This window comes from Dromiciops gliroides, chromosome 4, assembly GCF_019393635.1.
Source record: "Dromiciops gliroides isolate mDroGli1 chromosome 4, mDroGli1.pri, whole genome shotgun sequence".
NCBI lineage: Eukaryota > Metazoa > Chordata > Mammalia > Microbiotheria > Microbiotheriidae > Dromiciops > Dromiciops gliroides.
This window is the reverse complement of record NC_057864.1, coordinates 255,109,857-255,133,965: the sequence shown is the minus strand read 5'-3', so window position 1 is coordinate 255,133,965 and position 24,109 is coordinate 255,109,857. Positions and strand designations below refer to the sequence as shown.

At 47.2% G+C, this 24,109-nt stretch overlaps 1 protein-coding gene across 3 annotated transcripts in view; it reads right to left on the bottom strand.

Moving 5' to 3' along the window:
- The window catches only part of FOXP4 (forkhead box P4), a 101,659-nt gene that overhangs the window by 18,641 nt on the left and 58,909 nt on the right, over positions 1–24,109 (bottom strand). For all 3 annotated transcript variants that reach the window (XM_043963492.1, XM_043963493.1, XM_043963494.1), the window contains 10 exons: positions 18,814–18,936; positions 17,496–17,582; positions 13,279–13,426; positions 12,782–12,989; positions 12,378–12,482; positions 11,359–11,446; positions 10,358–10,441; positions 9,759–9,963; positions 9,565–9,641; positions 6,727–6,828 (listed from right to left, as the gene is read on the bottom strand). In XM_043963492.1, coding sequence (XP_043819427.1) covers positions 6,727–6,828; positions 9,565–9,641; positions 9,759–9,963; positions 10,358–10,441; positions 11,359–11,446; positions 12,378–12,482; positions 12,782–12,989; positions 13,279–13,426; positions 17,496–17,582; positions 18,814–18,936 — 1,227 coding nt within the window. The remainder of the gene's footprint in view (positions 1–6,726; positions 6,829–9,564; positions 9,642–9,758; positions 9,964–10,357; positions 10,442–11,358; positions 11,447–12,377; positions 12,483–12,781; positions 12,990–13,278; positions 13,427–17,495; positions 17,583–18,813; positions 18,937–24,109) is intronic.

The following is a 24,109-nucleotide window of genomic DNA, read 5'->3' as shown; positions in this document are numbered from 1 at the left end:
AACTTCCAGAAGAGTTTCCATTTGAATTGGAGTTAAAAGGATGGATACGACTGTCCCCTTCTCTAATTCCCCTGTATTTACTTTGTACATACTCATATATGTCAATGTGGCCTTCCCTGAGAGCATAAATATCAATTCCTAGAGAGCAGAGACAGACTTTTGCCTTTCTTTGTATCCCCAGCACTTAGTGCAGTGCCTGGCTCTAGGTGTTAATGTTTGTTGACTTGACTTGGTCTAGCGCCATATGCCAGTGCCTGGCACATCATGGTAGGCATTTAATAAATCATTACTGATTGACTTACTTATTTCAAAGGACACAGTAAAGGGAACAGAGTAATTATTCAGTATATATTTGATTAATGAATGGATACTCAATAATACCTTTCATATTTATCTGACATTCCCTGAGTATGTGAGTATATTGTAAAGCACTTTGGGGTCAGGTTCCTGTCTTATCCTCTTCTATACCTGGCATAGTAGCTAGCATTGCATTTAAGTATAAAATGCTAGGCATGGGGGCAGCTAGGTGGTGCAGTGGATAAAGCACCAGGCCTGGATTCAGGAGGACCTGAGTTCAAATCCAGCCTCAGACACTTGACATTTAGTAGCTTTGTGACCCTGGGCAAGTCACTTAACCCTCATTGACCCACCAGATAGAAAGATAGATAGATAGATAGATAGATAGATAGATAGATAGATAGATAGATAGATAGATAGATAGGTAGATAGGTAGATAGATGGATGGATGGATGCTAGGCATAGAGAATAGGTAAGAAGCTCAATAGTTGATATTTGTATATTGCTTTAATGACTGCAAAGCACACACACATATATATACATATATACACAAATACATACACATATATATACATACTCATATACACACATAAACATGTACATACGCGCACACACACGCACACACACCTCATCCTCATAACAATCCTGTCAGGTAGATACTATAGGTGTCATTCCCATTTTACAGATTAGGAAACTGAAGCTCAGAGGAATTACCTTCCATGTAAGCTCCAGAAGCTATATTTGAAGCCAGATCTCTCTTGATCCTACCCATTATTCCACATCAATACACAATTATTGATATGAAGTGAGACCAGGAAGTAGCAGGAGTAAGGGTAGGGGTCAGCAAGGGGAAGCGATCCAACTCAACATGTATAGATTATGCCCAAAGTCTTAGAGTAGTTTTAAGCTTTACGGGCTTATTTATGAAACCCTGCCATGGGTAAAGCACAGGTGGAGATGCAAAGATAAACAAGACAATCCATGCCCTCATGGAGTTTCAAGTCCAGTAAGTCTAATAAGGGCATAAGACATGGCCACAGAAACCTCTAAAACACCATAGAATATGCACGTGTAATAAGGGAAAATCAAGGAACAGGCCACAAGACCTCAGAAGAGGAGACCATTCCTGCCAGGAGGGATCAGAGAAGGCTTTACTAAACAAAAAGCATTTGGCTGTGGGTTGGAATAGGACAGGAGCAGCTGGGGGAGAACACTCACTGCAGGTAAGGAGCCAAGGGGACGTTTCAGTTAGAAGGAGTGTCTCAGTTTGGCTCGGGCAAGTACATATAAGGTTGGGATAGCAGGCTGGAGCCAGAGTATGGACGACTTGGGCCTTTTTTCAATGTTCTTAAACAAGGAATCTAGAACAAATCACCACCCCTACACTTTTGGGGCTGCCTCAGAAATTCAGGTCATTCCCTTAGAATGTGGGTAGCCTGATCCCTTCTCTCTCTCCTCTCCATCTTTATGTGGGGAAACGCCCACATTCCCTTCCCTCTGCCTGTCACCAGCTGCCCTTATCCTTCCCACAGTGCCCTGAACATAGTAGGTGCTTCTTAACTGCTGAAATGAATGGAACCCTCTCCTTATTCCCCAGAACGTCCCCATCTTCTGACCTACTTCTCTCCTTGCCCCTAATTCCTTCCCCTGTCCTCGTCTCCAGTCTCCCATCTTCAGTCCTGCCTCCCTCTCACACCTGCCCTTCTTATCCCTGTGTCCCCGTCCCTGTCCCTGGTCCCTGACTCCATCTTTACATTTCTAAACAGAGAAGAAAGCGGGCAGGGCAGGCAGGCGCTGTGCCCCCTCGAGATCCCCTCTCCCTCTCTCTCTTCCAACTCTTGCCACTTGCAACTGGCCCGATTTCATTACCAATTTTAATTTGCCTCTAATTAAATCCTGTGTATTTTTCCGACTCGCTTGCTAATCCACGAGGGAGGCAGGCGGCTGGAGTGGAATCTCTCGGAGCGATAATTACAAAGGGCCTAATCACGCCGGGGCTCCTGCCTCGGAATAAATTTCCCCGCATTACGGGGCTCGGATCCTCCGCTTTGCAAATGAGAATGACCCCAATTTCCGAGGATGGCCTCACCGGGGCTTTTTTCCCTCATTTCGAAGCCTGATTCGTGATGAGAGACTAATTCGTTACGCTGAAACATTAACGGCAATTTAAGGGGTCTGGCGGGGGCTTCGTAAACAAAGGGACCGGCCCCACAACAAGGGCCCGGGGAGGGGCCCGACACCAGGAGGGGGCGGGAGGAGAGAGCTGGGGAGGGGGCCCGAGAGGGCAGCAGTTCCGAGAAGCAGATGGTGTCTCCTGTCTCTGGGATGGCCAGGCTTGGCCCCAGGCCCCCTCCCCATCCTCTCCCCCTGACCTGGTCCTTCTAGCGAAAGGGATCCAGCAAGAAGGGGTTGAGATGGGGAGAGAAGCAGAGCAAGAAGGGCTGGGTGAACGGAGGGGGAGGAGGAGGGGAAATCTAAGAGGCCAGGATTCTGGTTTGGGAGGGGGGATGAGTAGCAGAGGCCTGAACCCCAGTGGTCTGGTCTGGGACGAGGAGTAGAGGGAAGGGACGGGAAGTGTGGGTAAAGAGAGAGGGGAGAGCATAGGAGATAATAGCAGAGGGTGAGTCATGGCTAGGAAATGAGAATTCAGGATGACCCTAAGAACTCTGGGCCCCAAGGAAGAACATGGTCACAGAAAACCTGACGGCCAGAGTGGACCACCATTCAACTATGGTACGTTCTCCAGAGTTGTCCACCATTTTACAATGGGGGAAAAATCAGAGTGATCCCAGACCAAGAGGGTGATTTTCCCTTGTTTCTCTCCAACTCCCCTCCCACACCTGCCCCTAATGCTGACCAAGCTATTGTCTAACCATTATCAATTCATGCCTAGAAATGGGAATGCTGACACTGTTGGGCCTGGGAAGGGAAAAGCTGAAGAATTGACTAATGAGTAGGAAATCAGAAATAGTAGGAAGAGGAAAAGGCATAGGGACTATTTGGCCTGAAAAGGAGAAATGAAGACCACTGGATCTCTGAAAAGCTTTCTAAAAGAGGATGATAAAGAGATACTGTAAAAAGATCCCTGGATTTGGAGGACTGAAGTGTGAATTCTGGTTGGGCCACTTGCTACCTATGTGACCTTGTGGAAGTCACCTTCTATTCTGAGCCTGTTTTCTCAGCTGTAAAGAGGGTATTGGGTTAGATGAACTCTAAGGTCCATTCCAGATCTAAATCATATGTTCTCTCTAATTACTCTCCATCTTCAGGGAGGAAATGGTCTGTACTAAGGTGGATATAAATAAAATAATGAGAGTGAATGTACAATTTCTAGTTTGGGCAGGTATGTGACATGTGTATGGAAGCAGCATGGACAGGAGGGATCCCATCACACATACACACTCCACCCATGTCTAGCACAAGGATTATGTAATAGATGACTCCTTTAGGTGCTATGCTGTCTAGAGACTGAAGACTAAATAAGATGACCTCTAGAGGGCTCAACCAGCCCGGGAGGAGCCCCAGAGTCTAGGAGAAGGATGCAAGTCAGAGGGATGACATCATTTACAGCCAATTGGAAGAGCTGACCCAGCCTGGCTTGCCATTACCTCTTCTGGGCCTTAGCACTCTAACCCTGTGACCCTAGTCCAAGGAATGGGGGTAGCATTTTAGCTGAGTGATTCTACTCACCTCTTGGTCCTGGGAGGAGGCCCTAACCCAGGCACTCAGTCTATTCATGGTCTGCCCAAGGAATGAGGGACTTAAAATGTTCTAGTGATTGAAAGTTTGCAAAATTCTTTACAAATGTGATCTCATTCGATCCTCACAACAACCCTGTCACCACAGCCCTTGGAGGTAGGTAATATTATTATCCCCACTTTATAAACGGAGGTGGACAGTGGTTAAGTGATGTGCTCAGGGTCCCAAAGCTAGTAAGTGGACTGAGCCCCGATTTGAACTCAGGTCTTCCTGACTCGGGTCCAGTCCTCTAGCCACTGAGCTGACCTGTTGTTCAGAAAAGTTTTCTGACAGTGAGTTCAATGAAGGGCTACAATGGTTGCATGGGGGTCAAGGGACTGGAATATTTTTGAAGCTCTTTAATATCAGTGTCAACACCCATCTTTTCAGAATGGTTTAGATAACATTTGCCCAGAGCTAGGAGGATGACTGAGGTGACCCCAAGGATGCCCTTCCAATCCTGTAAGTACCTAGTTTCGCTTTTTCCATAAGCCAGGACAGTGTCATAGGAATGAGGCAGTGTGACTTAAGGGGAAGAGGCTGGATTTTAAGTCAGATGACCTGGCTCTGAGTACTAGGCCATTTATGGGTGATTACAGTGCAAAGAATCCTGAATTTAGAGCAAAAGGGTCTGAATTCAAATCCTCCTGTCACTAATGATAGAATATCTTGGGCACATCACTTAACCTCTTTAAGTCTGTTTCCTCATCTGTTAAACAGGGGGTTGGACTAGAGTAGATGACCGCTAGGGTGCCTTCTCTTGTTCTAAATCTATGCTCCTAAATCATGCATTGAAATGTTCCCTCCCACCCCAGCCTGGGGAAGAAGGATCTTGTACCCCCTGAAGTTCCAACATTGGCCAGCAGGGGGACTCAAAGGCCAAAGATCCTGGCAACTACTACCTACATAGCTATGTAGTGCTGCCCCTTATCTTCCCAACCTGATGGCCATGCTCCAGTCCCCTCTCCACTGAGCCACAATGGCTACCCTGCTGTAGGTACCAAGCCCTTCATCTGACAGCTGCGCCTGCCTGTAAGTGTGCCCCCCCTCCCCCCTGCTTCCCAGCTCCCTCTCTCTCTGTCTCTCTGTGTCTCTCAATCTGTGTGTCTCCCTCCCTCCTCTCCATCTCAGTCTTGGTCTCTGTCTCTCCATATCTCTCTCTCTTTATCTCTCTTTCTCTCTCTCTCCCTCCATCTTTTTGTCTGTTTATGTTATCTCTGTGTCTTTCTGTGTCTGTCTCTCTATCTCTCTCACACTATTCATGTGTGTGTGTGTGTGTGTCTCTGTCTGTCTGTTTGTCTGTCTCCATCTCTCTCTCCCTCTCTCCACCACTCCCCCACCCCCACAGTCTTGGCGATGAGAAAACAGAAGGCGCTATCAGCATCCGGCCCCTAACTCCCTGTCCCATTTTCCCTAGCCCTCCCTCCCACCTTCTCTCTCTTGTCCCCCTAGGAAAACTGTTATGGCTGGAGGTGTTGAAATGACTAATTGGACTGAGACAATTATCTTTCTGCTTCTGACAGCAGAAAGGGGGAGGGTATATGTGTGTCCGTGTCTCTGTACGCGTCTGTGTCCATGTCCACACACCCGTGTTTGGCCCCATGTCCAATTTTCCCATTCTCCCTCTGTGAGAGGTGGGGTCTTTGGGAGATCCCTATGCTACAGTTTTAGTAATTCTAGGGTCCCTCTGGATAGTTTGGACACATCTCCTGAGAGCCCAGCCCTGGCTCATCAAGGGGCCTATGCCCCTTGTGTTTGCCTGTGGAGCCTGCCTTTGTCAGAAACCTTCAGTGGCTCACTATTGTCTCTAGAACAAAATAGGAACTCATCAACCTGGTAGTTTAAGGTCCTCCATAATTTAGTGCCCCATTACCAGATTTATTTCATAATACTCCCTTTTACAAACTCAATGTTCCACTTAAATTCGATTAGAAGTCATTCTTGGACTTCTAAACACCATCTCTCACCTCCCTACATGTACACAAGCTATTCTCCATACCTGGAATGCACTCCCTTCTCATCCCTATCTTTCAGAATCCTTGTCTTTCTACAAGGCTCAAGAGGATACATCCTCCTCGAACCCAATCCCCCTTAGGTATTAGTCCTTTACCTCACCACTGAATTTTCCTCATTTTATACTTATTTGTACAGATTTTTATCCCCCACCTCCCCTAAAATGCAAGAGGAAAGTACGGACCTGCTCTCTGAAAACCTAGACTCTTTCATTTTTTATTCTGTATCCTGAATATGTGGCACAATAATTTTCCCAGGGTTTTACCACTGGCATATGTAGGAAACAAGAGTTTGAACCAAGATCTTCCTGACTCTGAAGTCAGGCTCCCAATCTTTTATACCAAGCTGGTATTGCACATAATAAGTGTTTAATAACAGTTGAATTGAATTAGGGAAGGGGGGGTTAGAATCCAGAGGCTCTCTGAGTGGGCGTTTGAGTTCTAGAGGACCTGATCCATATGGGGATATGCCTGAACCACAAGCATTCCCAGCCAAACCAGTAACACAAGGACAGGGCTGGGCTTCTGGAGGAAGGAAGCCTGGCCTTTAGGCTATAGCATGAATACGTTCCTCTCCCTACAAGAATCTCTAATCCTAGAAATGAAACTAAGGGAGGGCCTGCCATAATTGAGGGCCTTTAGGAAGGGGAGGATGGGCAAAGCAAGAGAAGCATCTCACCTTCCAGGTGGCCGTATTCCTCCGGAAATAGGCGAACATCCTGGTGAACCAGTTGTAGATTTCATTCAGAGTAAGCTGCCTGTCAGGGGTCTCCAGGATGGCCTTCAAGGGAAGCAGAGGTCAAAGGGGACAGGAAGTCAATAGTGCTGGATTCTCTTTCCATCTCTCCCTCGAGCCCACAATTTTTGTTGCTGAGTTGTTTCAGTCATGTCCTACTCTTTGTGACCCCATTGGGGTTTTCTTGGCAAAATTCTGGAGTGGTATGCCATTCCCTTCTCCAGATGAGGAAATTGAGGCAAACAGGATTAAGTGACTTGCCCAGGGTCACATAGCTAATAAGTGTCTGAGGTTGAATTTGAACTCAGGTCTTCCTGACTCCAGGCCCTGGGCCCTATCCACTGTGCCACCTAGCTGCCTCTGAGCCCACACTAGCTGTTGCAGAAATTCCTAAGTATGTGAATATGAGACATTATGAAGGGTATGAGTGTTGTATGTGTATATGCATGTATCTTTTCTTTTCTTAAAAAATTTTCTGTGTGAGGCAATTGGGGTTAAGTGACTTGCCCAGGGTCACACAGCTAGTAATGATTAAGTGTCTGAGGCCGGATTTGAACTCAGGTCCTCCTGAATCCAGGGCCAGTGCTCTATCTACTGTGCCATCTAGCTGCCCTGCTATGCATGTATCTTTGCAGCTTTAATAATAATAATATCTAGCAGTTATATAGCGCATTAAGATTTGCAAAGTGATTTATAATTATCTTCTTTTATCCCCATAACAACCCTGAGAGATAGCTGCCATTATTATCCCTATTTTACAAATGAGGAAACTGAGGCAGAGAGAAATTAAGTAACTTTCCCAGGACACAGGTAGTGTCTGAGGCAGGATTTGAACTCAGGCCTTCCTGACTCAAAGTCCTCTGTCATATGATAAGTGCTATGGTTGGCTAATCAGTTCTGCCAGTGATCCAGGAATCATTAACTTGGTATGCATGAGTACATATGTGGGAGAAAGGGAAAAGGAGAGAAAGAGGAGGAAGGGAGAAAGGAAAAAAGAAAAAGAGAGAGAGGAGGGAGGAGAGAGGGTGAGGAAGGATGAGGAAACAATGAAGGGAGGGTGGGGGAGGAAGACAGGGAAGGTAACAGTGACAGATACACAGAGAATATTTATTTTAAAAAAAAGATCTGTGCATGTGTAGTACAAAGAATATGGCTATGAGGGGAAAGAGCACTGGATATGGGAGAACAGACACAGTAACGCACTGTTGGTGGAGCTATGGATTGGTTCAGCATTTCTATAAAGCAATTTGGAACGATACCAAAAAGTCACTAAACTGTACATATCCTTTGAACCAGCCAGAAGTCAACAAAAGAGGAAAATCTCTCATATGCCCCAAAATATTTATAGATATTGGACTAGAGGTGAAGAATGAGACATACAGTTTTTGGGCATGGGCAATGTGTGGATTTGTTTTGTTTGACCACACTTATTTGTTACAAAGGAAGACTTAAAAAAAAATGGGGAGAGAGATCTGGGGGAAGAAGGAGTTTAGTAATTAATGATGCCAAAAAAAAAATAGAAAGAAAATAGAATCATTAAAACATTTTAAAATTAATTTATAACCAAAGAGAAGAAAGTTCAGAAGGAGGTACAGGTAAGCAAGAGAGCTTTGAAACTATACTGAATTTATTTTATGCTTAAAAAAAAAGCTGTGCATAATAGAAACTCGTGGTTTCATATGCAATCCTCCTTTTCAGTTCTTCTTTGAACATAGAAATGTTTGTTATGTGTTGTTTGTCAAGCTAAAGTAAATAAAAATTTAAAATATTTTTTAAAAAAGAAAGTACAGGGGCAGCTAGGTGGCACAGTGGATAAAGCACTGGCCCTGGATTCAGGAGGACCTGAGTTCAAATTCGGCCTCAGACATTTGATATTCATTGGCTGTGTGACCCTGAGCAAGTCACTTAATCCTCATTGCCCTGCCCAAAAAAAAAAGTATTAAGTTTAGAGTCAAAGAAGTGGGTTTGAATCTTTGCTCTTTCTTGAATCCTAGCTTACTATTTTGGATGGTTACCTTCTCTGCCCTGAGACAGAACTTCCTCATCAGTAAAATGAAGGAACTGAATTGAACCTCTCAGGTCCTTTCTAGTTAGCTATACATACATACACAGATGTATGTAAACACATGTGTGCATATATAGATACACACACATTTATGATCCTGTGACCAAAGAGTCCATTTGTGAGTGTGTATATGTATATCTGTGTAAGCATAGGTATGAAAGGAGGGAGTAATTGTGTATGCCTATGTGAGGAAGACAAAGTGTGCATATTTATATAAGTGTAAGAGGGAATGGATGTCTAAGGAAATATGTATGTTATAACTGTGTTAGAGAAGAGAGAATGGACGTGTGTGTGTCTGTGTGTGTGACAGAAAGAATGAGCTAGTGGGTAATGGTGAGAGAAGGTAAATCTGTGAAAACTTGAATGTGGGATTGGACATGTCATATGAGACTGTGTATACATATACAATGTATACAATATAAGCTCTAGGAGAATCCATGTGCATGGGTGCACACGTGTGTGAGAGAGCTGGGAGAAGGATGAGTCACTTCCTCTGCTGCTAAAGGGATAGGGGGTGAATGGAAGAGACAATGTCTCTAGGAGGGAGGCAGAGGGAAGCTATGTAGGATTTGGGTAGCAGTAAAGAAGAGGGAAGGATTTTTAGTCAAATAGGCAACTGGAGGTAGGTTTGGGGAATGGGAATGAGAACAGAGGAGAGGCCTTTCCATGAATTCCCTTCTCCCCAGCACCTCCATCTTTTTCCCTGAGAAGCTCACCTGTCGGATGAGGGACGCATAGGTAAAGGGAGGTCGGACATCTGCGTTCTTGTAGAACTCATGATTCTGGGCTAGCTCTGCGGGGAGAGAGATGAGGGATATAACGGTCAAGCCTGTGACCCAAGGAAGCCCCCTCCCCTAAACCACAATGCCTCCCTTCTGTGGTCCTCCTGCCCCCATCTCCCCACCCTCACCAGAGGAGATGGGGGTGCAGAACTTGTCACTACTCCTCCTGCGGGCAGGGCCCCCACTGTGCAGAGTAGCAGAGCTGAGGCCAGGGGGGCGTAAGGGAGTAACGGGGGCGGCAGCTGAGGTGGGGGGGTGGGCGAGGCCATCCGGGAATGAATCAGCTGCTGAGACAGTCACCTTGGAGAGTGAGGAGCCTGACACGAGGTTCAGCTATGAAAAATGGAAAGGGTGATGAGAGCAGAGCTGAGGAGGAAGGTAGGGATAAGCAGAGAGCACCTCCTTGGATTCGACTATTTTCTCCACTCTTAGAGATCTCAGGGTCAAAATTTCGAGGCCAGGGGGGGAGGGCGGGGATGAACCTCAATCATTGAGGGAAGGGGTAAGTAGGGGAGGGAGAGCAAGATTCAAAGGGGGTTGGTGGAGGATTCTGATGGGGACAGATCTGAACCACAAGGATGTAAGGTAGGGGGGCAATATCCAGGGGGAAGGACTGAAAGAATGGTTGGGGAAAAGTATCTGGGAAGTCCTGGAGGGTTCCTGGAAGGTCATGCCCCACTGGAGGGTCTGAGGGGTCACAGGGATGTATGGGGATGGAGCATCTCACCGGCTGGCTAAAGGGCTTGGGTTCCGAAGGCCGCATGTGTAAATGGGCCATCATCGCCTGAAGTCGCTCACTCTCCTTGGCTAGCTATAGGTTGAGAGAGAAGGTGGGATAGAAAGCCTGAGTTTCAGAGTCTTTTCAGGGTTCAGCCCTCTCCCCTTCCATCAGCATCCAGCACCATCCTTCCCCAGTCCTCTGCCTCAAGGGGAAAGGGAAGGAGGAACCAAGGGGAAAAAAGATGGCCAATACAAGCCTCTTCAGCTGCTTGACCTCATACAGGTATCCCCTAGTCCCACAGCCCTATCAGACTCCAGCGTTTCCCACCTTTGTTCATGTAATTCAGCCCACTTAGAATTGAGCATTTATTCCTAAGTGCTTATTGGCTGAGTGATTTACCCACCAAATATTTATTGAGAGTCTGCTACATTGAGGCCCTCTATCAGGCCCTGGGAAGAATGCAGAGATGTCTCCCCATCCTTAAGGAACATGTAGTCTGGTAGGGAGGTGATACCGCATACATATTTGTTGACAGATTCATTTCTCTCATTGATTGATTGGTTCCACTGATCTGTCTCTTGGATATCTGCAGTTCAGGCCACTATCTTCTCTATGATCTCTTCACGTTCCTCACTCTGACTTTTCCAGAACCTTTTTTTTTTTTGCCACAACCTTTGCTTAAGACAACCCACTGGGAAAGTGAACACCTCTCGGCTCCCAACTCCAGTAGAACCCACCTGCCAAGAGGATCGCTAGTTACGTTGGACACACTGGCTACATTGCTTCTGGACCTCCCAGGACAAGACCCAAACCCACCCCCGCCCCCAGGCCCAGAATGTGCTCCCCCATCCAAGATAACCAGGACAATCTAGACAAGGTAAGGAGATCACTTTAGCTACGTGAATGCATGGCTGAGTCCAGAAGTTCACATGCAAAGGTGATACCAGGGCTAGGGAAAGGGTGAGTGGGACCAAGTAAGCACCCTACATATACACAAAGGGCCACACCTGTATCTCCAACTGTTGGACAACCTGCATCTGGACCCGGCACTGGGCTGTGCTTCGGTCATCAAGTGCATGTTCTGTGTTGAGGTGTCTTCGTGGGAAGAAAGAAGGGAAGGCTTAGACTCTGGCTTCACCTAGGATTTGCCCCCCGGCTCCCTGGATAGTTCTCTCTCATCTGCCTTCCCTGACACATCTTCAGTCCCCTCACCCACAAAGACAGAGAGATAGACAGGGGCAGACAGAGCAATGGAGACAAAGAGACAGAGAAGGTAGCCAAACCAGAAGAAAGGGAAGATAGAAGCAGCATCCTCTTAGTCAAGCTTCCTTTGATGTCTTTGCTAAAATCCCAGCTACAGAGAGATCTAATTGCAAATGAACTAATTAAGTAAACCTCTGACGAAGCGTGAAAACAATTTGTTTGACCCTGATGCTGCAAGGGGCTGGGAGACAGCAGAGTTAATCAGTCAGTGACAGAACCTGGCACCACTGTGGCAGCGCCAATCGCCCGTCCACCCCCCTGCCTACCTGTCCACCTGCCCCCTGCAGGCCCATCACTCTTCTGTCAGCTTCCCACTGCCCCTTGACTGGGGAGACTGGAAGACTATAGGGACTGGCCCCCATTCCCTGCCCACCCCTCAAACTGCTCTGTATCTCCCTAGGAGGGAGGGAAGTTGCTCTTCTCCTACAGGAGCTGGCTAGAGGGGCTAGGAATCACTGAAGGGAGGCCCAGGTAAGACAGCTGTGGGCCTGGGCTGAGAGCCCATGCATGCAGTCACACCCACACATCTCAGTATTCCCTCACCCCACAAACACAGAGAGCATGTTCATGGATTCAAAGTCTGGGGGCCTGTCCAGGACTGGAGATTCAAAGGGGAAGGGAGGGCAGTGACAACTGTGGGAGTGAGGAGAACTGAGACTAACTGTGGTGGTCAGTGACCAAAAGGGGCAGAGAAGAGGAGGTAAGGCATGGAGAGTCAAGGAGGTGAGGGGGCCAGGCTAGAGGGGAAGAGGTGGGTACCTACTTGACAAACTGCCCCAGGTCTTCACAAAGGGTCTCACAGCCTGGCCACTTGCACTCCCCATGACCATAGAGGGGATGGGAGCCAGGGGTGTCCTCATGTGAGGAGCTGGGAAGGGAAGGGAGGGAGGACGTCAGAGATCTTGTACTGTAGGCAGGGACCCCTGGTGCTGACCACAATACCCTTTGGCTCAGTTTGGTCCCAGCTCCCCCTCCCCCTACTTTCCTTTGCTCTACCACTCAGCCCTCCAGGGGTACTGATTCCCCAAATCACTCCCTAGCCCCCACTCCATTCCTCCCCCAGTTTAGAATTTCCTATTCCAAAAGTCAGATGTGAACTATTTGAAGTGGGCTTCCCAGAGTCACCCGCCCCAACAGTTTCTACTCAGGGCCCCTCTTTGAAGGTACCTGTCTCGTCGAGGTGTGAGCACAGTGGGTTGCCCATTGGGTAGGGTGTGGTGGGAGAGGGGGGGTGAGACCTTAGGGGGAGCAAACGAGGTAGCGGTGGCTGCTGCTGTGGTGAGGTCCAGCCCCTCCTGCTTCACGCTGTCTTCAGCCGGCTGGGCAGCCGCCCCATCTCCCTTCCACAGCTGGGGCAGGTCAGATGGGCACACGGCTACAGAGAAGAGAGTCAGATAGAGATCCCTCCCCACCTTTAATCCTTCTTGGATAGCCCAGGAGACACCTACCCTTCTAGAACTGAAGGTTGGGACTGTCTACCCAGGAACCCTGGAAGGATTTTGAGCATTCAGTGTGGGGCCTAGGAATGTGGGGCTGCCTTAGGGGTCCAGGGCATGGAAGTGTCAGAGGCCCAGTCTAGCCCCTAGGGATGGGAGGGCTTCAGGACCTCAGGGAAGGGCCTGGGAGAGTGCGGGAGGTACGTGGGGGCTACAAGAGTCACTCACCTTGTGGGAGAGTTTGGAGGGGTCCTGTTGCCTGGCTGGGCTGCAGACTGACCAGACCCTGTCTCTGCAGGTTCAGCAGGTGCTGCTGTTGTAGTTGCTGCATCTGGAGGAGCTGTTGCTGGAAGGCCAGCTGCTTGTTCCCAAGTGCCTGGTTCCAGGGAAGTGATGGGGGAGGGAAGAAAGAGCTAATCAGGCCTTTCCTCGTTGGAGCTGGTGCTCCCTTGACCGACCTCCACCCCTTCTGTCTCCATCCAACCTTTGAAGATTCTTGTCCCCTTCCTACCTCCCTTCACCAAGGACTGAAGTCCTTCCTTACATAGGCTGTAGTTCCTTACACATGCACATACATGCACTCACACACCTACACCGAGTCATTCACTCCCATTCCTTGCCTTCCTTCCCAGGGGTTATACCCTTTTCTATTCAATGGAATAGGGCTGGGGGTACATGGGAAGCTCTCTCCCTCCTACCCCCAGGTCATTGTAGGGCTCTGGGTGGCACTCTGGCCTAGAACACAACCTGGCTGACTAGAGGTGTCACCTTGCTCTCTTCTCTTTCTTCTAGCAGCCCCAGCTTTCCTGTACATGGGGTAAGGCTGAGAAGGGGGACAGCTCTGCTCCTTTCCCCCGGTCTGTCCCTTCCTCTGCCATGCTCTCATTTTTTTCTCTAATACTGTCTTCTCTCTATTCTTTCCTTCTGTTGTATTTTTCTCTCCTGTTCTCTCCTCCCTTCCTTCCTTTCCACTACTGTTCTTTCTTTTCTCCTGATCTTTCTTCTCCTTTCTCTCTATCCCACTCCCCACCCCTGAACCTTTTCTCTTCTTAGAATCAAGAGAAGAAACAGACCTTAGACATCATCTATTCCAACCCCCTCATTTCCCAGATGAGGAAACAGACCCAGAGACATTAAGGCCAAAGTTAGTAAGGGAGATAGGAAGGTCCTCTGTGTTCTTTTTTTTTTTTTTTGGTGAGGCAATTGGGGTTAAGTGACTTGCCCAGGGTCACACAGACAGCAAGTGTTAAGTATCTGAGGCCGGATTTGAACTACACAGGTACGCCTAACTCCAGGGCCAGCGCTCCATCCACTGCGCCACCCAGCTGCCCCACTTCTGTGTTCGTAAAACCCATTCCATTTGCCACTACTTCTTCCCTCTCCCTGAATCACAGATTTTAGAATTAGAAGATCATCTTGGCAATATATCTCACACAGCTCAGCAATCCCTTCTGGAGCATCTCTGAGAGATACGGTCTTAAAGTCTCTGCTTGAATAGAGATCTAGACTAGAAGCTTGCTACTTCTTAAGGCAGCACATTCCATAGTTAGACAACTCTAATTATTTACAAAGTTCTTCCTTATATTGAGCCCAAATCTTTCTTCCTGTAACTTCCACCCTTTGGTACTAATCTTATCTCTTAAAGCTATGAAGAATAAGTTTATTCTCTCTTTCATATGACAGGCCTTTAAAAACTTAAACATGTCCTATGCCTCACCCCTCTTCCCAAGTCCTCCAGACTAAACACATCCAATTCTTTACGCTATTCCCATTACAATGTGGTTTCCGGACTGCTCACTGTCCTGATCACCCTCCTCTGGACTCACTGCTGTATGTCAATGTCCCTTTGATCTCCTATGTAGAATCAGAAAAACTTCTCTCCAGAAGCTGGGGCTTCCCAGGGAGGTCAGGAGGTCACAAGCAGGCAAGATAAAGCTCACAATAACGTGTTCAATCATTTCAATATATGACTAAACACACACACACACACACACACAATCACATATACATAGGCATGTCTTTGCCCAGAATGACTGACCAGAGTAACCTCCCGTGACAGATAACATGCTGGGGCCAGAAGTGAAGCTTATCATTTCTGTCCCACCAACTTTTTCCTTCTCTCCTTCCCCCTACTCAGTACATACACCTAGTCACACTCACACACAACAACCCAGCCTTCCACCCCACAGCACACCCAGATTCAGACAAGACCACTCAGCTCCGTGCACAGGTAGAGACAAGTCAGTCAGTCAGCAAGTATTTACGGAGCCCTCCAGGGCTAGGAGCTTGCAATGATGTCTGTTTGAGGCTTGCCAGTTATTGGGGAAGCAAAACACAGGATCACAGATTTATAATGTCCCCGCTAGAGTGTAAGCTTCCTGAAAGCAGGCATTGCCTTGCTTTTCTATTTGTTTCCTGGCACTTAGCACAGTGTTTTTACACTTACTAAGCACTTAATAATTCATTCAGAGCTGGGAGAACCCTTAGAGGTCATCAAAGCCAATTCCTTCATTTTGTAAATAAGAAAACTAAGACACAGAGATATTAAGTGACTTGTCCTGGGTCACACAGCTAGTAAATATCTGAGGCAGGACTCGAATCCGGCCATTACTGACTCTAAGATCAGTGTCCTATCCATAATACCATGCTGGCCAACCAGAGTAACTGAGAGGTGATACTAGAGATAGTATAGCAATTGCAACAGTGGATTGAGCTAGCAAAAGAAGCCTCTGGGGCAGCTAAGTGGCGCAGTGGATAGAGCATTGGCCCTCAATTCAGGAGGACCTGAGTTCAAATTCGACCTCAGACACTTGGCACTAGCTCTATGACCCTGGGCAAGTCACTTAACCCCAATTGCCTCACACCCCCCCCCCAAAAAAAGCCTCCAATTGTCCTGGTATGTTGGAGAATTTTGGTTCCAATCATGGAAGACTCCATGGAGGAAGCTGCTCAGAACTGTTACCATTTTCCCAACGTGGGGGAAAGAGGATTGTTCTAGATATGGCACAGGAGCTATCAGGAGGGGCATAGAAGAAAAGTGTGACTTGGATAGGGTGGGCAGGCTTTGGGTTGGGGGAACTTGGAAGGCAGTGAGAGACCGAGAGATAAGGTGAGCAGAAGGGAGGCTGAAGGACGGAGGAACCTCGGCAATTGGGAGGTTGACAAATAAAAAGTCAGTGTTGGGGCAGCTAGGTGGTGCAGTGGATAAAGCACCGGCCCTGGATTCAGGAGTACCTGAGTTCAAATCTGGCCTCAGACACTTGACACATATTAGCTGTGTGACCCTGGGCAAGTCACTTAACCCCAATTGCCTCACCAAAAAAAAAAAAAAAGAGAGAGAGAACGGAAGGAATGTTGCAAAAGTATAAAAACCATGTTTGACTCCAAAGAAGAGCTTTGAGAATCTCCTCCACCCTGATCTTTTGTAGAGGTGGGAGGGAGAGGGTAAAGAGGAGTCACCCATGAGTGTGGACCATTGCTTAGAATGACAGATTTGGTTCTATGGATTGAACTGTTTTGCTCATTTTTCTTTTCTCTCCTTTATGTTAAAAAAAAAAAAATCTGTTTTAAGGAACAACTCTTGGGAGGCATATGATGAGAAATATGGGTGATATTTTTTTTTGGTGAGGCAATGAGGGTTAAGTGACTTGGCCAGGGTCACACAACTAGTAAGTGTCAAGTGTCTGAGGTAGGATTTGAACTCAGTTCCTCCTGAATCCAGGGCTGATGTTCTATCCACTGTGCCACCTAGCTGCCCCTATGAGTGATTTTTTAAAGAGATATCCACAAAAACCTATTTTTTCAAAAAACATAACAGAAAGATATGAGGCCCAGGAAGGCCCAAAGTGAGGCACACACACATACACACACCTCTGGGAAACATACATATAGAACTGCAGGCAGGCACACATGGCCTGAGCCACATACTCAAAACTAAATTCCCACACAATTGTCCCATACATTAAAGGAAACCCAACTAATCAGATGGTGGCCTGGGGATAAGGTGGCACACAGGATAGGAGGAAAGTAAGAGGGATGAAATAGCATGGGGAAAAGCTGAGCATCAACTAAAACTACTGGGTGGCGCAGGAGAAAGAGCCTGGAGTCAGGAAGACCTGAGTTCCAATTCAGGCTCAGATGCATACTAGGTGTGTGAACTTGGGCATGTCACTTAACCGTCATATGCCTCAGTTTCCTCAACTGCAAAATGGAGATAAGAATAGCACTCATCCCCCAGGTTGTTGTGAGGATCGAATGAGATAATAATTGTAAAGCTCTTAGCCTGGAACATAGCAGGAGCTTAACAAATGCTTGTTTCTTCTTCAACTATGCCCCTCCCACAGGCCTCCCTACTTTCTAGGAAAGGCTAGAAAAGTTAGGAGGGGAGTGGAGAGAAAGAAGGGGTGCAGGGCTCAGGCCACATGGCCCTCACCCAAGCTTCTTACCTCTTTGGGTTGCTGTTTCCCAGCTTGCTGCTGGGTCAGGAGCTGTAAATGAAGCTGCTCTTGTTGTTTCTTGTAATATTCCTGTAACTGAGGGGTAAGGGAGAGGTGGGAATAGGTCATAGTGGGAAGGAAAAAACCAACCAACCAACCAGCTGTGTCAGGGTTGCCTTCCTTCCTCCACCCCACCCCCCAACCATGGACTCTTTGCTGCCCTGAAGCTAGGGTGGGAAATTGACTCCAGCTTGATTGGTAAAATGAATCCAGGAGTCCAACCCTGTATACCACTTCCCAGGAAAAAAGCACTGAGCCTGGATTCAGAGGACCTGAATTCAAAACTTGATGCTAGGGGCAGCTAGGTAGTGCTATGGATAGAACACTGGCCCTGGATTCAGGAGGACCTGAGTTCAAATCTGGCCTCAGACACCTAGGGGAAGTCACTTAACCCCAATTGCCTCACCCAAAAAACAAAAACAAAAACTTGACGCTGATGCTCATTCCCTGTGTGACTTAGGGTAAATCACCTGGCCCTGCTTCCTGATCCACAAATTGAAGGGGTTCTCCTAAAATGGTTTGGGAGGTCCCTTCCATCTAGATCTCGAGATCTCTGATCTGATCTTTTGACCCCCACCTGCTGAGAACTGTTTTTGGGGAATGTGGCAGCGCAAGAAGAGCAGAGGTTGGGGAGGAGACACACTCGGTGTCTAGTGTTAATCACTAAGAAAAGGGATTCTTCCTAAAGGGAGGGCATGGTCCTTCCCTCAGCCTCTGTACCTCCTAGAGGAGGAATGAAGCACCTCAGATACGGCTGAGGCTTTGTCCCAGCCCTCCCCTCCCTGGAGGGGTGGAAGGCAGACCTCCTGTATAGGTCAGAAGGCCCTATTTTTCCCCCTCAGGCCCAGAGCTCTGGAGATGGGGGTAGTACTGGTACCTCAGGAACCCCAGGGAACTAGGGAGTGGAGTGTAGGTATAACCCTCAACAAAGAAAGAAATAAATGACCTTTGACCTGCACCCAGCTGTTCTAGAAGAATGCAGACCTGGCCAGCCTAAGTGGTTTCCCTGACTGTCAAACAGGTTTCTGTCACCCTCCCGGGCCCCACCCCTCCACTGGAGCTGGGGGCTCCTCTCCACATTGGTAGTAAACAAGGACCAGAAGTGGGAGACCAGGCCTGAGGGTGGAAAGGGGAGACCACCATGAAGGTGAAGAAGGTAGACTCGGTGCCATGCCTTACTCTGCCCACTCAGCCCTGTACTTGTGTACATCGGCAGTGAGAGATGAGAGGAGGGGGCAAAGAGGTTGGGGATAGCCGGGGGTCTCACCTGTTGAAGCATGATGGCCTGTTGCTGCTGTAGCAGGGCCTGGAGCTGAGGAGGTGACAAGATCTGCTGCATCTGCTGGGGGGTGATCATCTGAGGGGACATCATGGCCACAGACACTGGCACCTGGGGGTTGGGGGGGAGAGGAAGACACCATCCCAGTCAGACATCATCTCTCCTCAGCATTCTCCAGGCCTTTCTCATTCCTGTTCCCAGGGGGAGGCATGCCATACCCCAAAACACAGAACCCAATACATGGAAGAGCCACAAAGGCCGACCTGGCCAACCAGGACCAGACAGAGAATCCTCTCTATAACATTCCTGAAAAGTGATGGGTTGGTCTACAAGCACGCATCATGTGTCTATTTAGTCTAAGCTAAGCACTGGCGATACAAAGAAAGGCAAAAGACAATCCCTGCCCTCAAGGAGTTTACATTCAATCCAGTAACACGGGTGTCCTGGCTGTCCCACAAACAAGCCACCCCATCTCTCAGCTCTCAGCATCGTCTCTGGCCGTCCCCCCACACCTAAAACACTCTCCCTCCTCTGTTCTGATTACTGACCTCTCAGGTTTCCTTTAAGTCCCAACTAAAATTCCACCTTCTACAGGAAGCTTTCCTGAACCCCTTTTAATTCCTGTGTCTTCCCTCTATTCACTATTTCCTAATTATCCTATACATAGCTTCCTTTGTATATATTTGTATATCTTCTCTATTAGATTGTAAGCTCCTGGAGGACAGCTAGGTGGCGAAGTGGATAGAGCTGCCATCCTAGAGACATGAAAACCTGAGTTCAAATCTGACCTCAATCACTTTTTTATTAGCTGTGTGACCCTGGGCAAGTCACTTAATCCTGTTTGCCTCAGTTTCCTCACCTGTAAAATGTGCTGAAGAAGGGAACGGCAAGCCACTCCAGTATCTTTGCCAAAAGAAACCTCAAATGGGGTCATGAAGAGTTGGGTAAGACTGAAATGGCTCAACTACAAAAAGAGCAAGGACAGTCTTTTGTGTTTGTGTCCCTGGTGCTTACATACAGTGGAGCTTAATAAATGTTTATTGATCAACTGATTTATTAATGGGAGAGACCACACACAAACAACAAGGCACCCAGAAGATGTAGAATAGATGGAAAGTAACCTGAGAGAAGGTACTTGCAGCTAGGAAGACTGAGAAAGACTACCTATAAAAAGTTTGAGGGAAACTGAGACATGGAGTCTAGTCAGTCAATAAGCCTTTATTAAACACTTACTGTGTGCCAGGCCCTGGTAAATACAAAGTTAAAACACAGTTTCTGATTTCAAGGAGCTGCCCCCCAGTCTAATGCGGGAGACCATGTACAAACAACTCTGAACAGCAAAGAGCTACATCCTAAAAATGGCAGGGTAATCTCCGAAGAAAGGGACCAAGAAGGGGGAGGGGAAGCAGGAAAGGTCTGTTGGAAAGTAGGCATTCTAGGCACAGGAGACTGCCATTACAAAGGCCTGGGGATGGGAAATGGAGTGATGTGTGCAAGGAACAGCCTACTAGAAGATTGTTGAGTTTGTGGAGGGGAGTAAGGAAGGCGTGGCAAGCCTGGAAAGGTAGGAAGAGGCCAAGTTAGGAAGGAAATCTTTCCTTATATCAAGCTGAAATCTTCTTCTCTCTGGCTTCTACCCATTGATCCCTGGAGCCAAGCAGAAGTTCAATCCCTCTCTTCCAATACTTGAAAACAATGATCATGGCCCTTCCCATTTTACTTCTGCTGCCTTCTATTCTCCATGTTAAACATCATTCATAACCTCAGACACTTGACACTTACTAGCTGTGTGACCCTGGGCAAGTCACTTAACCCCAACTGCCTCACCAAAAACAAACAAACAAACAAACAAAAAAACCCACATCACTCATTCCTTTAACTGAGCCTTGTCTGGGCCTCATTTCTAATCCCCCTGACATTCCAGTCACCCTCCTCTCTGACCCTCCTCTCTGACCTCTTCAACATTTCTCCTAAAATATGGAACAGAGAAGCCAATACTCCAAAAGTTGTCTGACTGAAGGGACTATCCCCTCCCTAATCCTAGATACTGTGCATGCCTTTCTTGTTCTTTGTCCTTTGTTTTCAAAGATGACCATGACATCAGGAGGTGATGTCATGACTTGCAGTGAATAGAATTTAAGTGAGGGAGGGCTATGCAAGGTCACCAACCTCATTTTCTCCTCCAGAACCATCTGGGTCAGAGGCAAGATATACATCAGGGTGACTGGAGATGGCTAATCAGGGTTAAGTGACTTGCTCAGGGTCACACGGCTAGTACATATCAAGTGTCTAAGGCCAGATTTGAACACTGGTCCTCCTGTCTCCAGGGCCAGTGCTCTATCCACTGTACCACCCAGCTGCCCCTGTGCCTGTCAACGCAGCTGAGGCCAGCAATGGCTTTTTTGGCTGCTGCGTCATGCTATTGACTCATACTGAGCTTGTTGGAGGAGATGCTGATGGATGCCAATGTTTAAGTACATGTGGGTGACCAGGAATTCTTAACATATGAAGAGGATGACAGGAGCACAGCCAACAGGCCCTGGATACTACTTGGCTTTGCTAATGGCAGGGATGGGCTGAATGGAGTCATCTTCACTCTCACATAGTCCTGCTTCCTCAGAGGCCATGTGGCATGGTGGATACAGTATGGAACCTGAAATAAGGAGACACCTGGGTTCCAATCTCAGCTCTGGCATTTTGTAGCAATATGATTCTGCGCAAATTCCTTAACCTCTTTGAGCCTCAGTTTCTTCAGCTGGGAAAAAAATTATGATAAGAGCATAGTAATATTTGTAAGTTCTACCTCACAGAATTGCTAGGAGGGAGGCACTTTAAAAGCTAAAATTTGAGTTATTTGAGTTATTACAGCCCTAGCTAGTGGTACAATCAGTGGCTATGGAACTTACAGGCCCACAGTGAAGCCTGCTTAAGAACAACCCCTGTCATTTATATTACAATTTACAGTTTACAAATCACTTTCATCTCAACAACCCTGTAAGGAAGGTAGTAAAACTATTTGTCGTTGAGTCACGTCCAAGTCTTTGTGACCCCATTTGGGTTTTTCTTGGCAGAGATACTAAAGTAGTTTGTCATTTCCTTCTCCAGCTCATTCTTCAGATGAAAAAACTCGCCCAAGGGTCACACAGCTAGTAAGTGTCTGAGGTTGGATTTGAACTCAGGAAGATGAGTCTTCCTGCCAGACCTAGTACTCTGGCACTGCAGTGCCACCTAGCTGCCTGGTAAAGTATTATTATCCCCCCCTTTACAAGGGAGGAAACTGAGTCGAAGAGAGGGGAACTTGTCCAACATCACATGATCAGTAAATAACAAAAAGCTGAGATTCAGGAATGTGGTCCTCTGATTCCACACCCATACCGGCAAAAACAAGTACTGGTACTACGTGGGCTCCTGGGCCTCCCCCAAACAGATGGGTTTCGATGTCTCTAGGATGGAAGGCTTTGGAGAAAAGAAGCAGGAAATTGGGTGGCAAGCTGGACCCTATATTCCTACTGGGCAGCTCACTACTCTGCCACTTCCCAGTGGGTGGGGGGAGAATTAGAGAGCCAGGTGTAGCTCCCTTATTTAGTTTCCAGTTTCCATAACTAAACTCTCGAAGGGATCCTGGAAAGTTTAGAGACCCTGACCCTTGCGTTCACAAGCCCAAGGCACAGGTTCATAGGGCTCAAAGAAAGGTTAGAGAGCATCTCACCTTTATTTGAAACAGGAGGAAACTGAGGCCCAGAGAGAGGCAGTGATTTGTCCAAAGTACCAGAGTTAGGAAGCAGCAGAGCTAGGATTTGAACCCAGGTTTTCCAACTCAAATTCAGTGTTCTTTCTACTACATGGTATGCAAGCCTTGCCTTGCCTTGCCTATCCTCCTAAGCTCCACTCTCTTATCAACCAATCTGAATTCTACCCCAACGGCCTTAGAGGCCCAGATGCAATTCTCCCTCCTCTGTGACAGACAGCCTCCAGCCTGGCCAGTCTTGCCCTTCTCTAAATTCCTGCAGTATTTGGCTGTCTTTACTGCTTTTATGCATATATTCTCATCTCCCCAACTATAATAAAACCTGGATTAAAGGGAAACCAACTACAAAACCCTCATTAATAAGAATTGTTTTTCTTCCCAGTACTCCACTTTTTAGAGAAAGAGGCAAATGGAAAAAAAAGGGCGGTGGGGTGGAGAGACTTTCAGGGATTTGTTTAAAAACAAACAAACAAACAAAGCAAGCCAAACAACTTCCAGGCTATGTCCTTGGCTCTTTATATATCTCTCTTCTAAAGCTTCCCCTCCCTCCACCCCCACCCCCCCTCCAGATGAGAATTCCTGATCAGCAACAAAATTGGGAAAACAAAACCACAAATCCACACAAAAGAATAAAGGATCTGGAGACATGGAAGCAAACAGGACATTTTTTATTCTGATTTTGTTCAAGTTAATATACACATTGATTTGAACAAATTGTAAATAATTTTGAGTTTGGGGCTTTATGTATGGATCAGTTTCTTTGTTTATCTGAATATTTGTTTTTGTTCTTGGTTACTAAGGTTAGAAGGGAGGGAGGAAAGGACAGAGGGAGAGGGAGAAGGAGAGAGGGAGGGAGGGGAGGGAAAGAGAGAGAAAGGGGGAAGAAGGGAAAGAAGGGGGAAAGGGAAGGACAAGAAGAAGGGGGAAAGAGAAAGAGAGAGATAGGGAGGGAGGGAGGGAGGGAGGGAGGGAGGGAGGGAAGGACACAGGGGATGAGAGAAAGAGGGAGAGCAATAAAAGGAGAGAGGGAGGGGAGGGAAAGACAGAGACAGAAGGAAGAAGGGAGAGAAGGGAAGTAAGGGAAGCACAGGAAGAAGGAGAGAGAGAGACAGAGACAGAGACAGAGAGAGAGAGACAGAGACAGAGAGAAAGAAAGAGAGAGATTGATTGAGATTTCTACTTAGAATGTTGGGACCTGGCCTGAAAGATTTTCAATCAGCGAAGAAAGTTTCCATTGTTTTCTTTGTACTATAATTAATGTCAGGAAAGAGGACTGAAAGAAAAATCCTAGGTTGTAATCAATGCTCTTAAGTTCAAAATCTCAGTAACACCACTAACTCCCTGTGTTACCTTAGACAAATCTCTTCCCCTCTCTGACCCTCAGTTAGAAAATGAAGGGGTTGCCCCAAAATGATCACTGTGGTCTCTTTTAGCTTTAAATTTGCCAGTCTTGGATTGTAAAAAGACTTTCAACAAAGATTAGTGTGGTAGGGTTGTGGAAAGACAGGCATATTAATATACTATTGATGAAAGCAG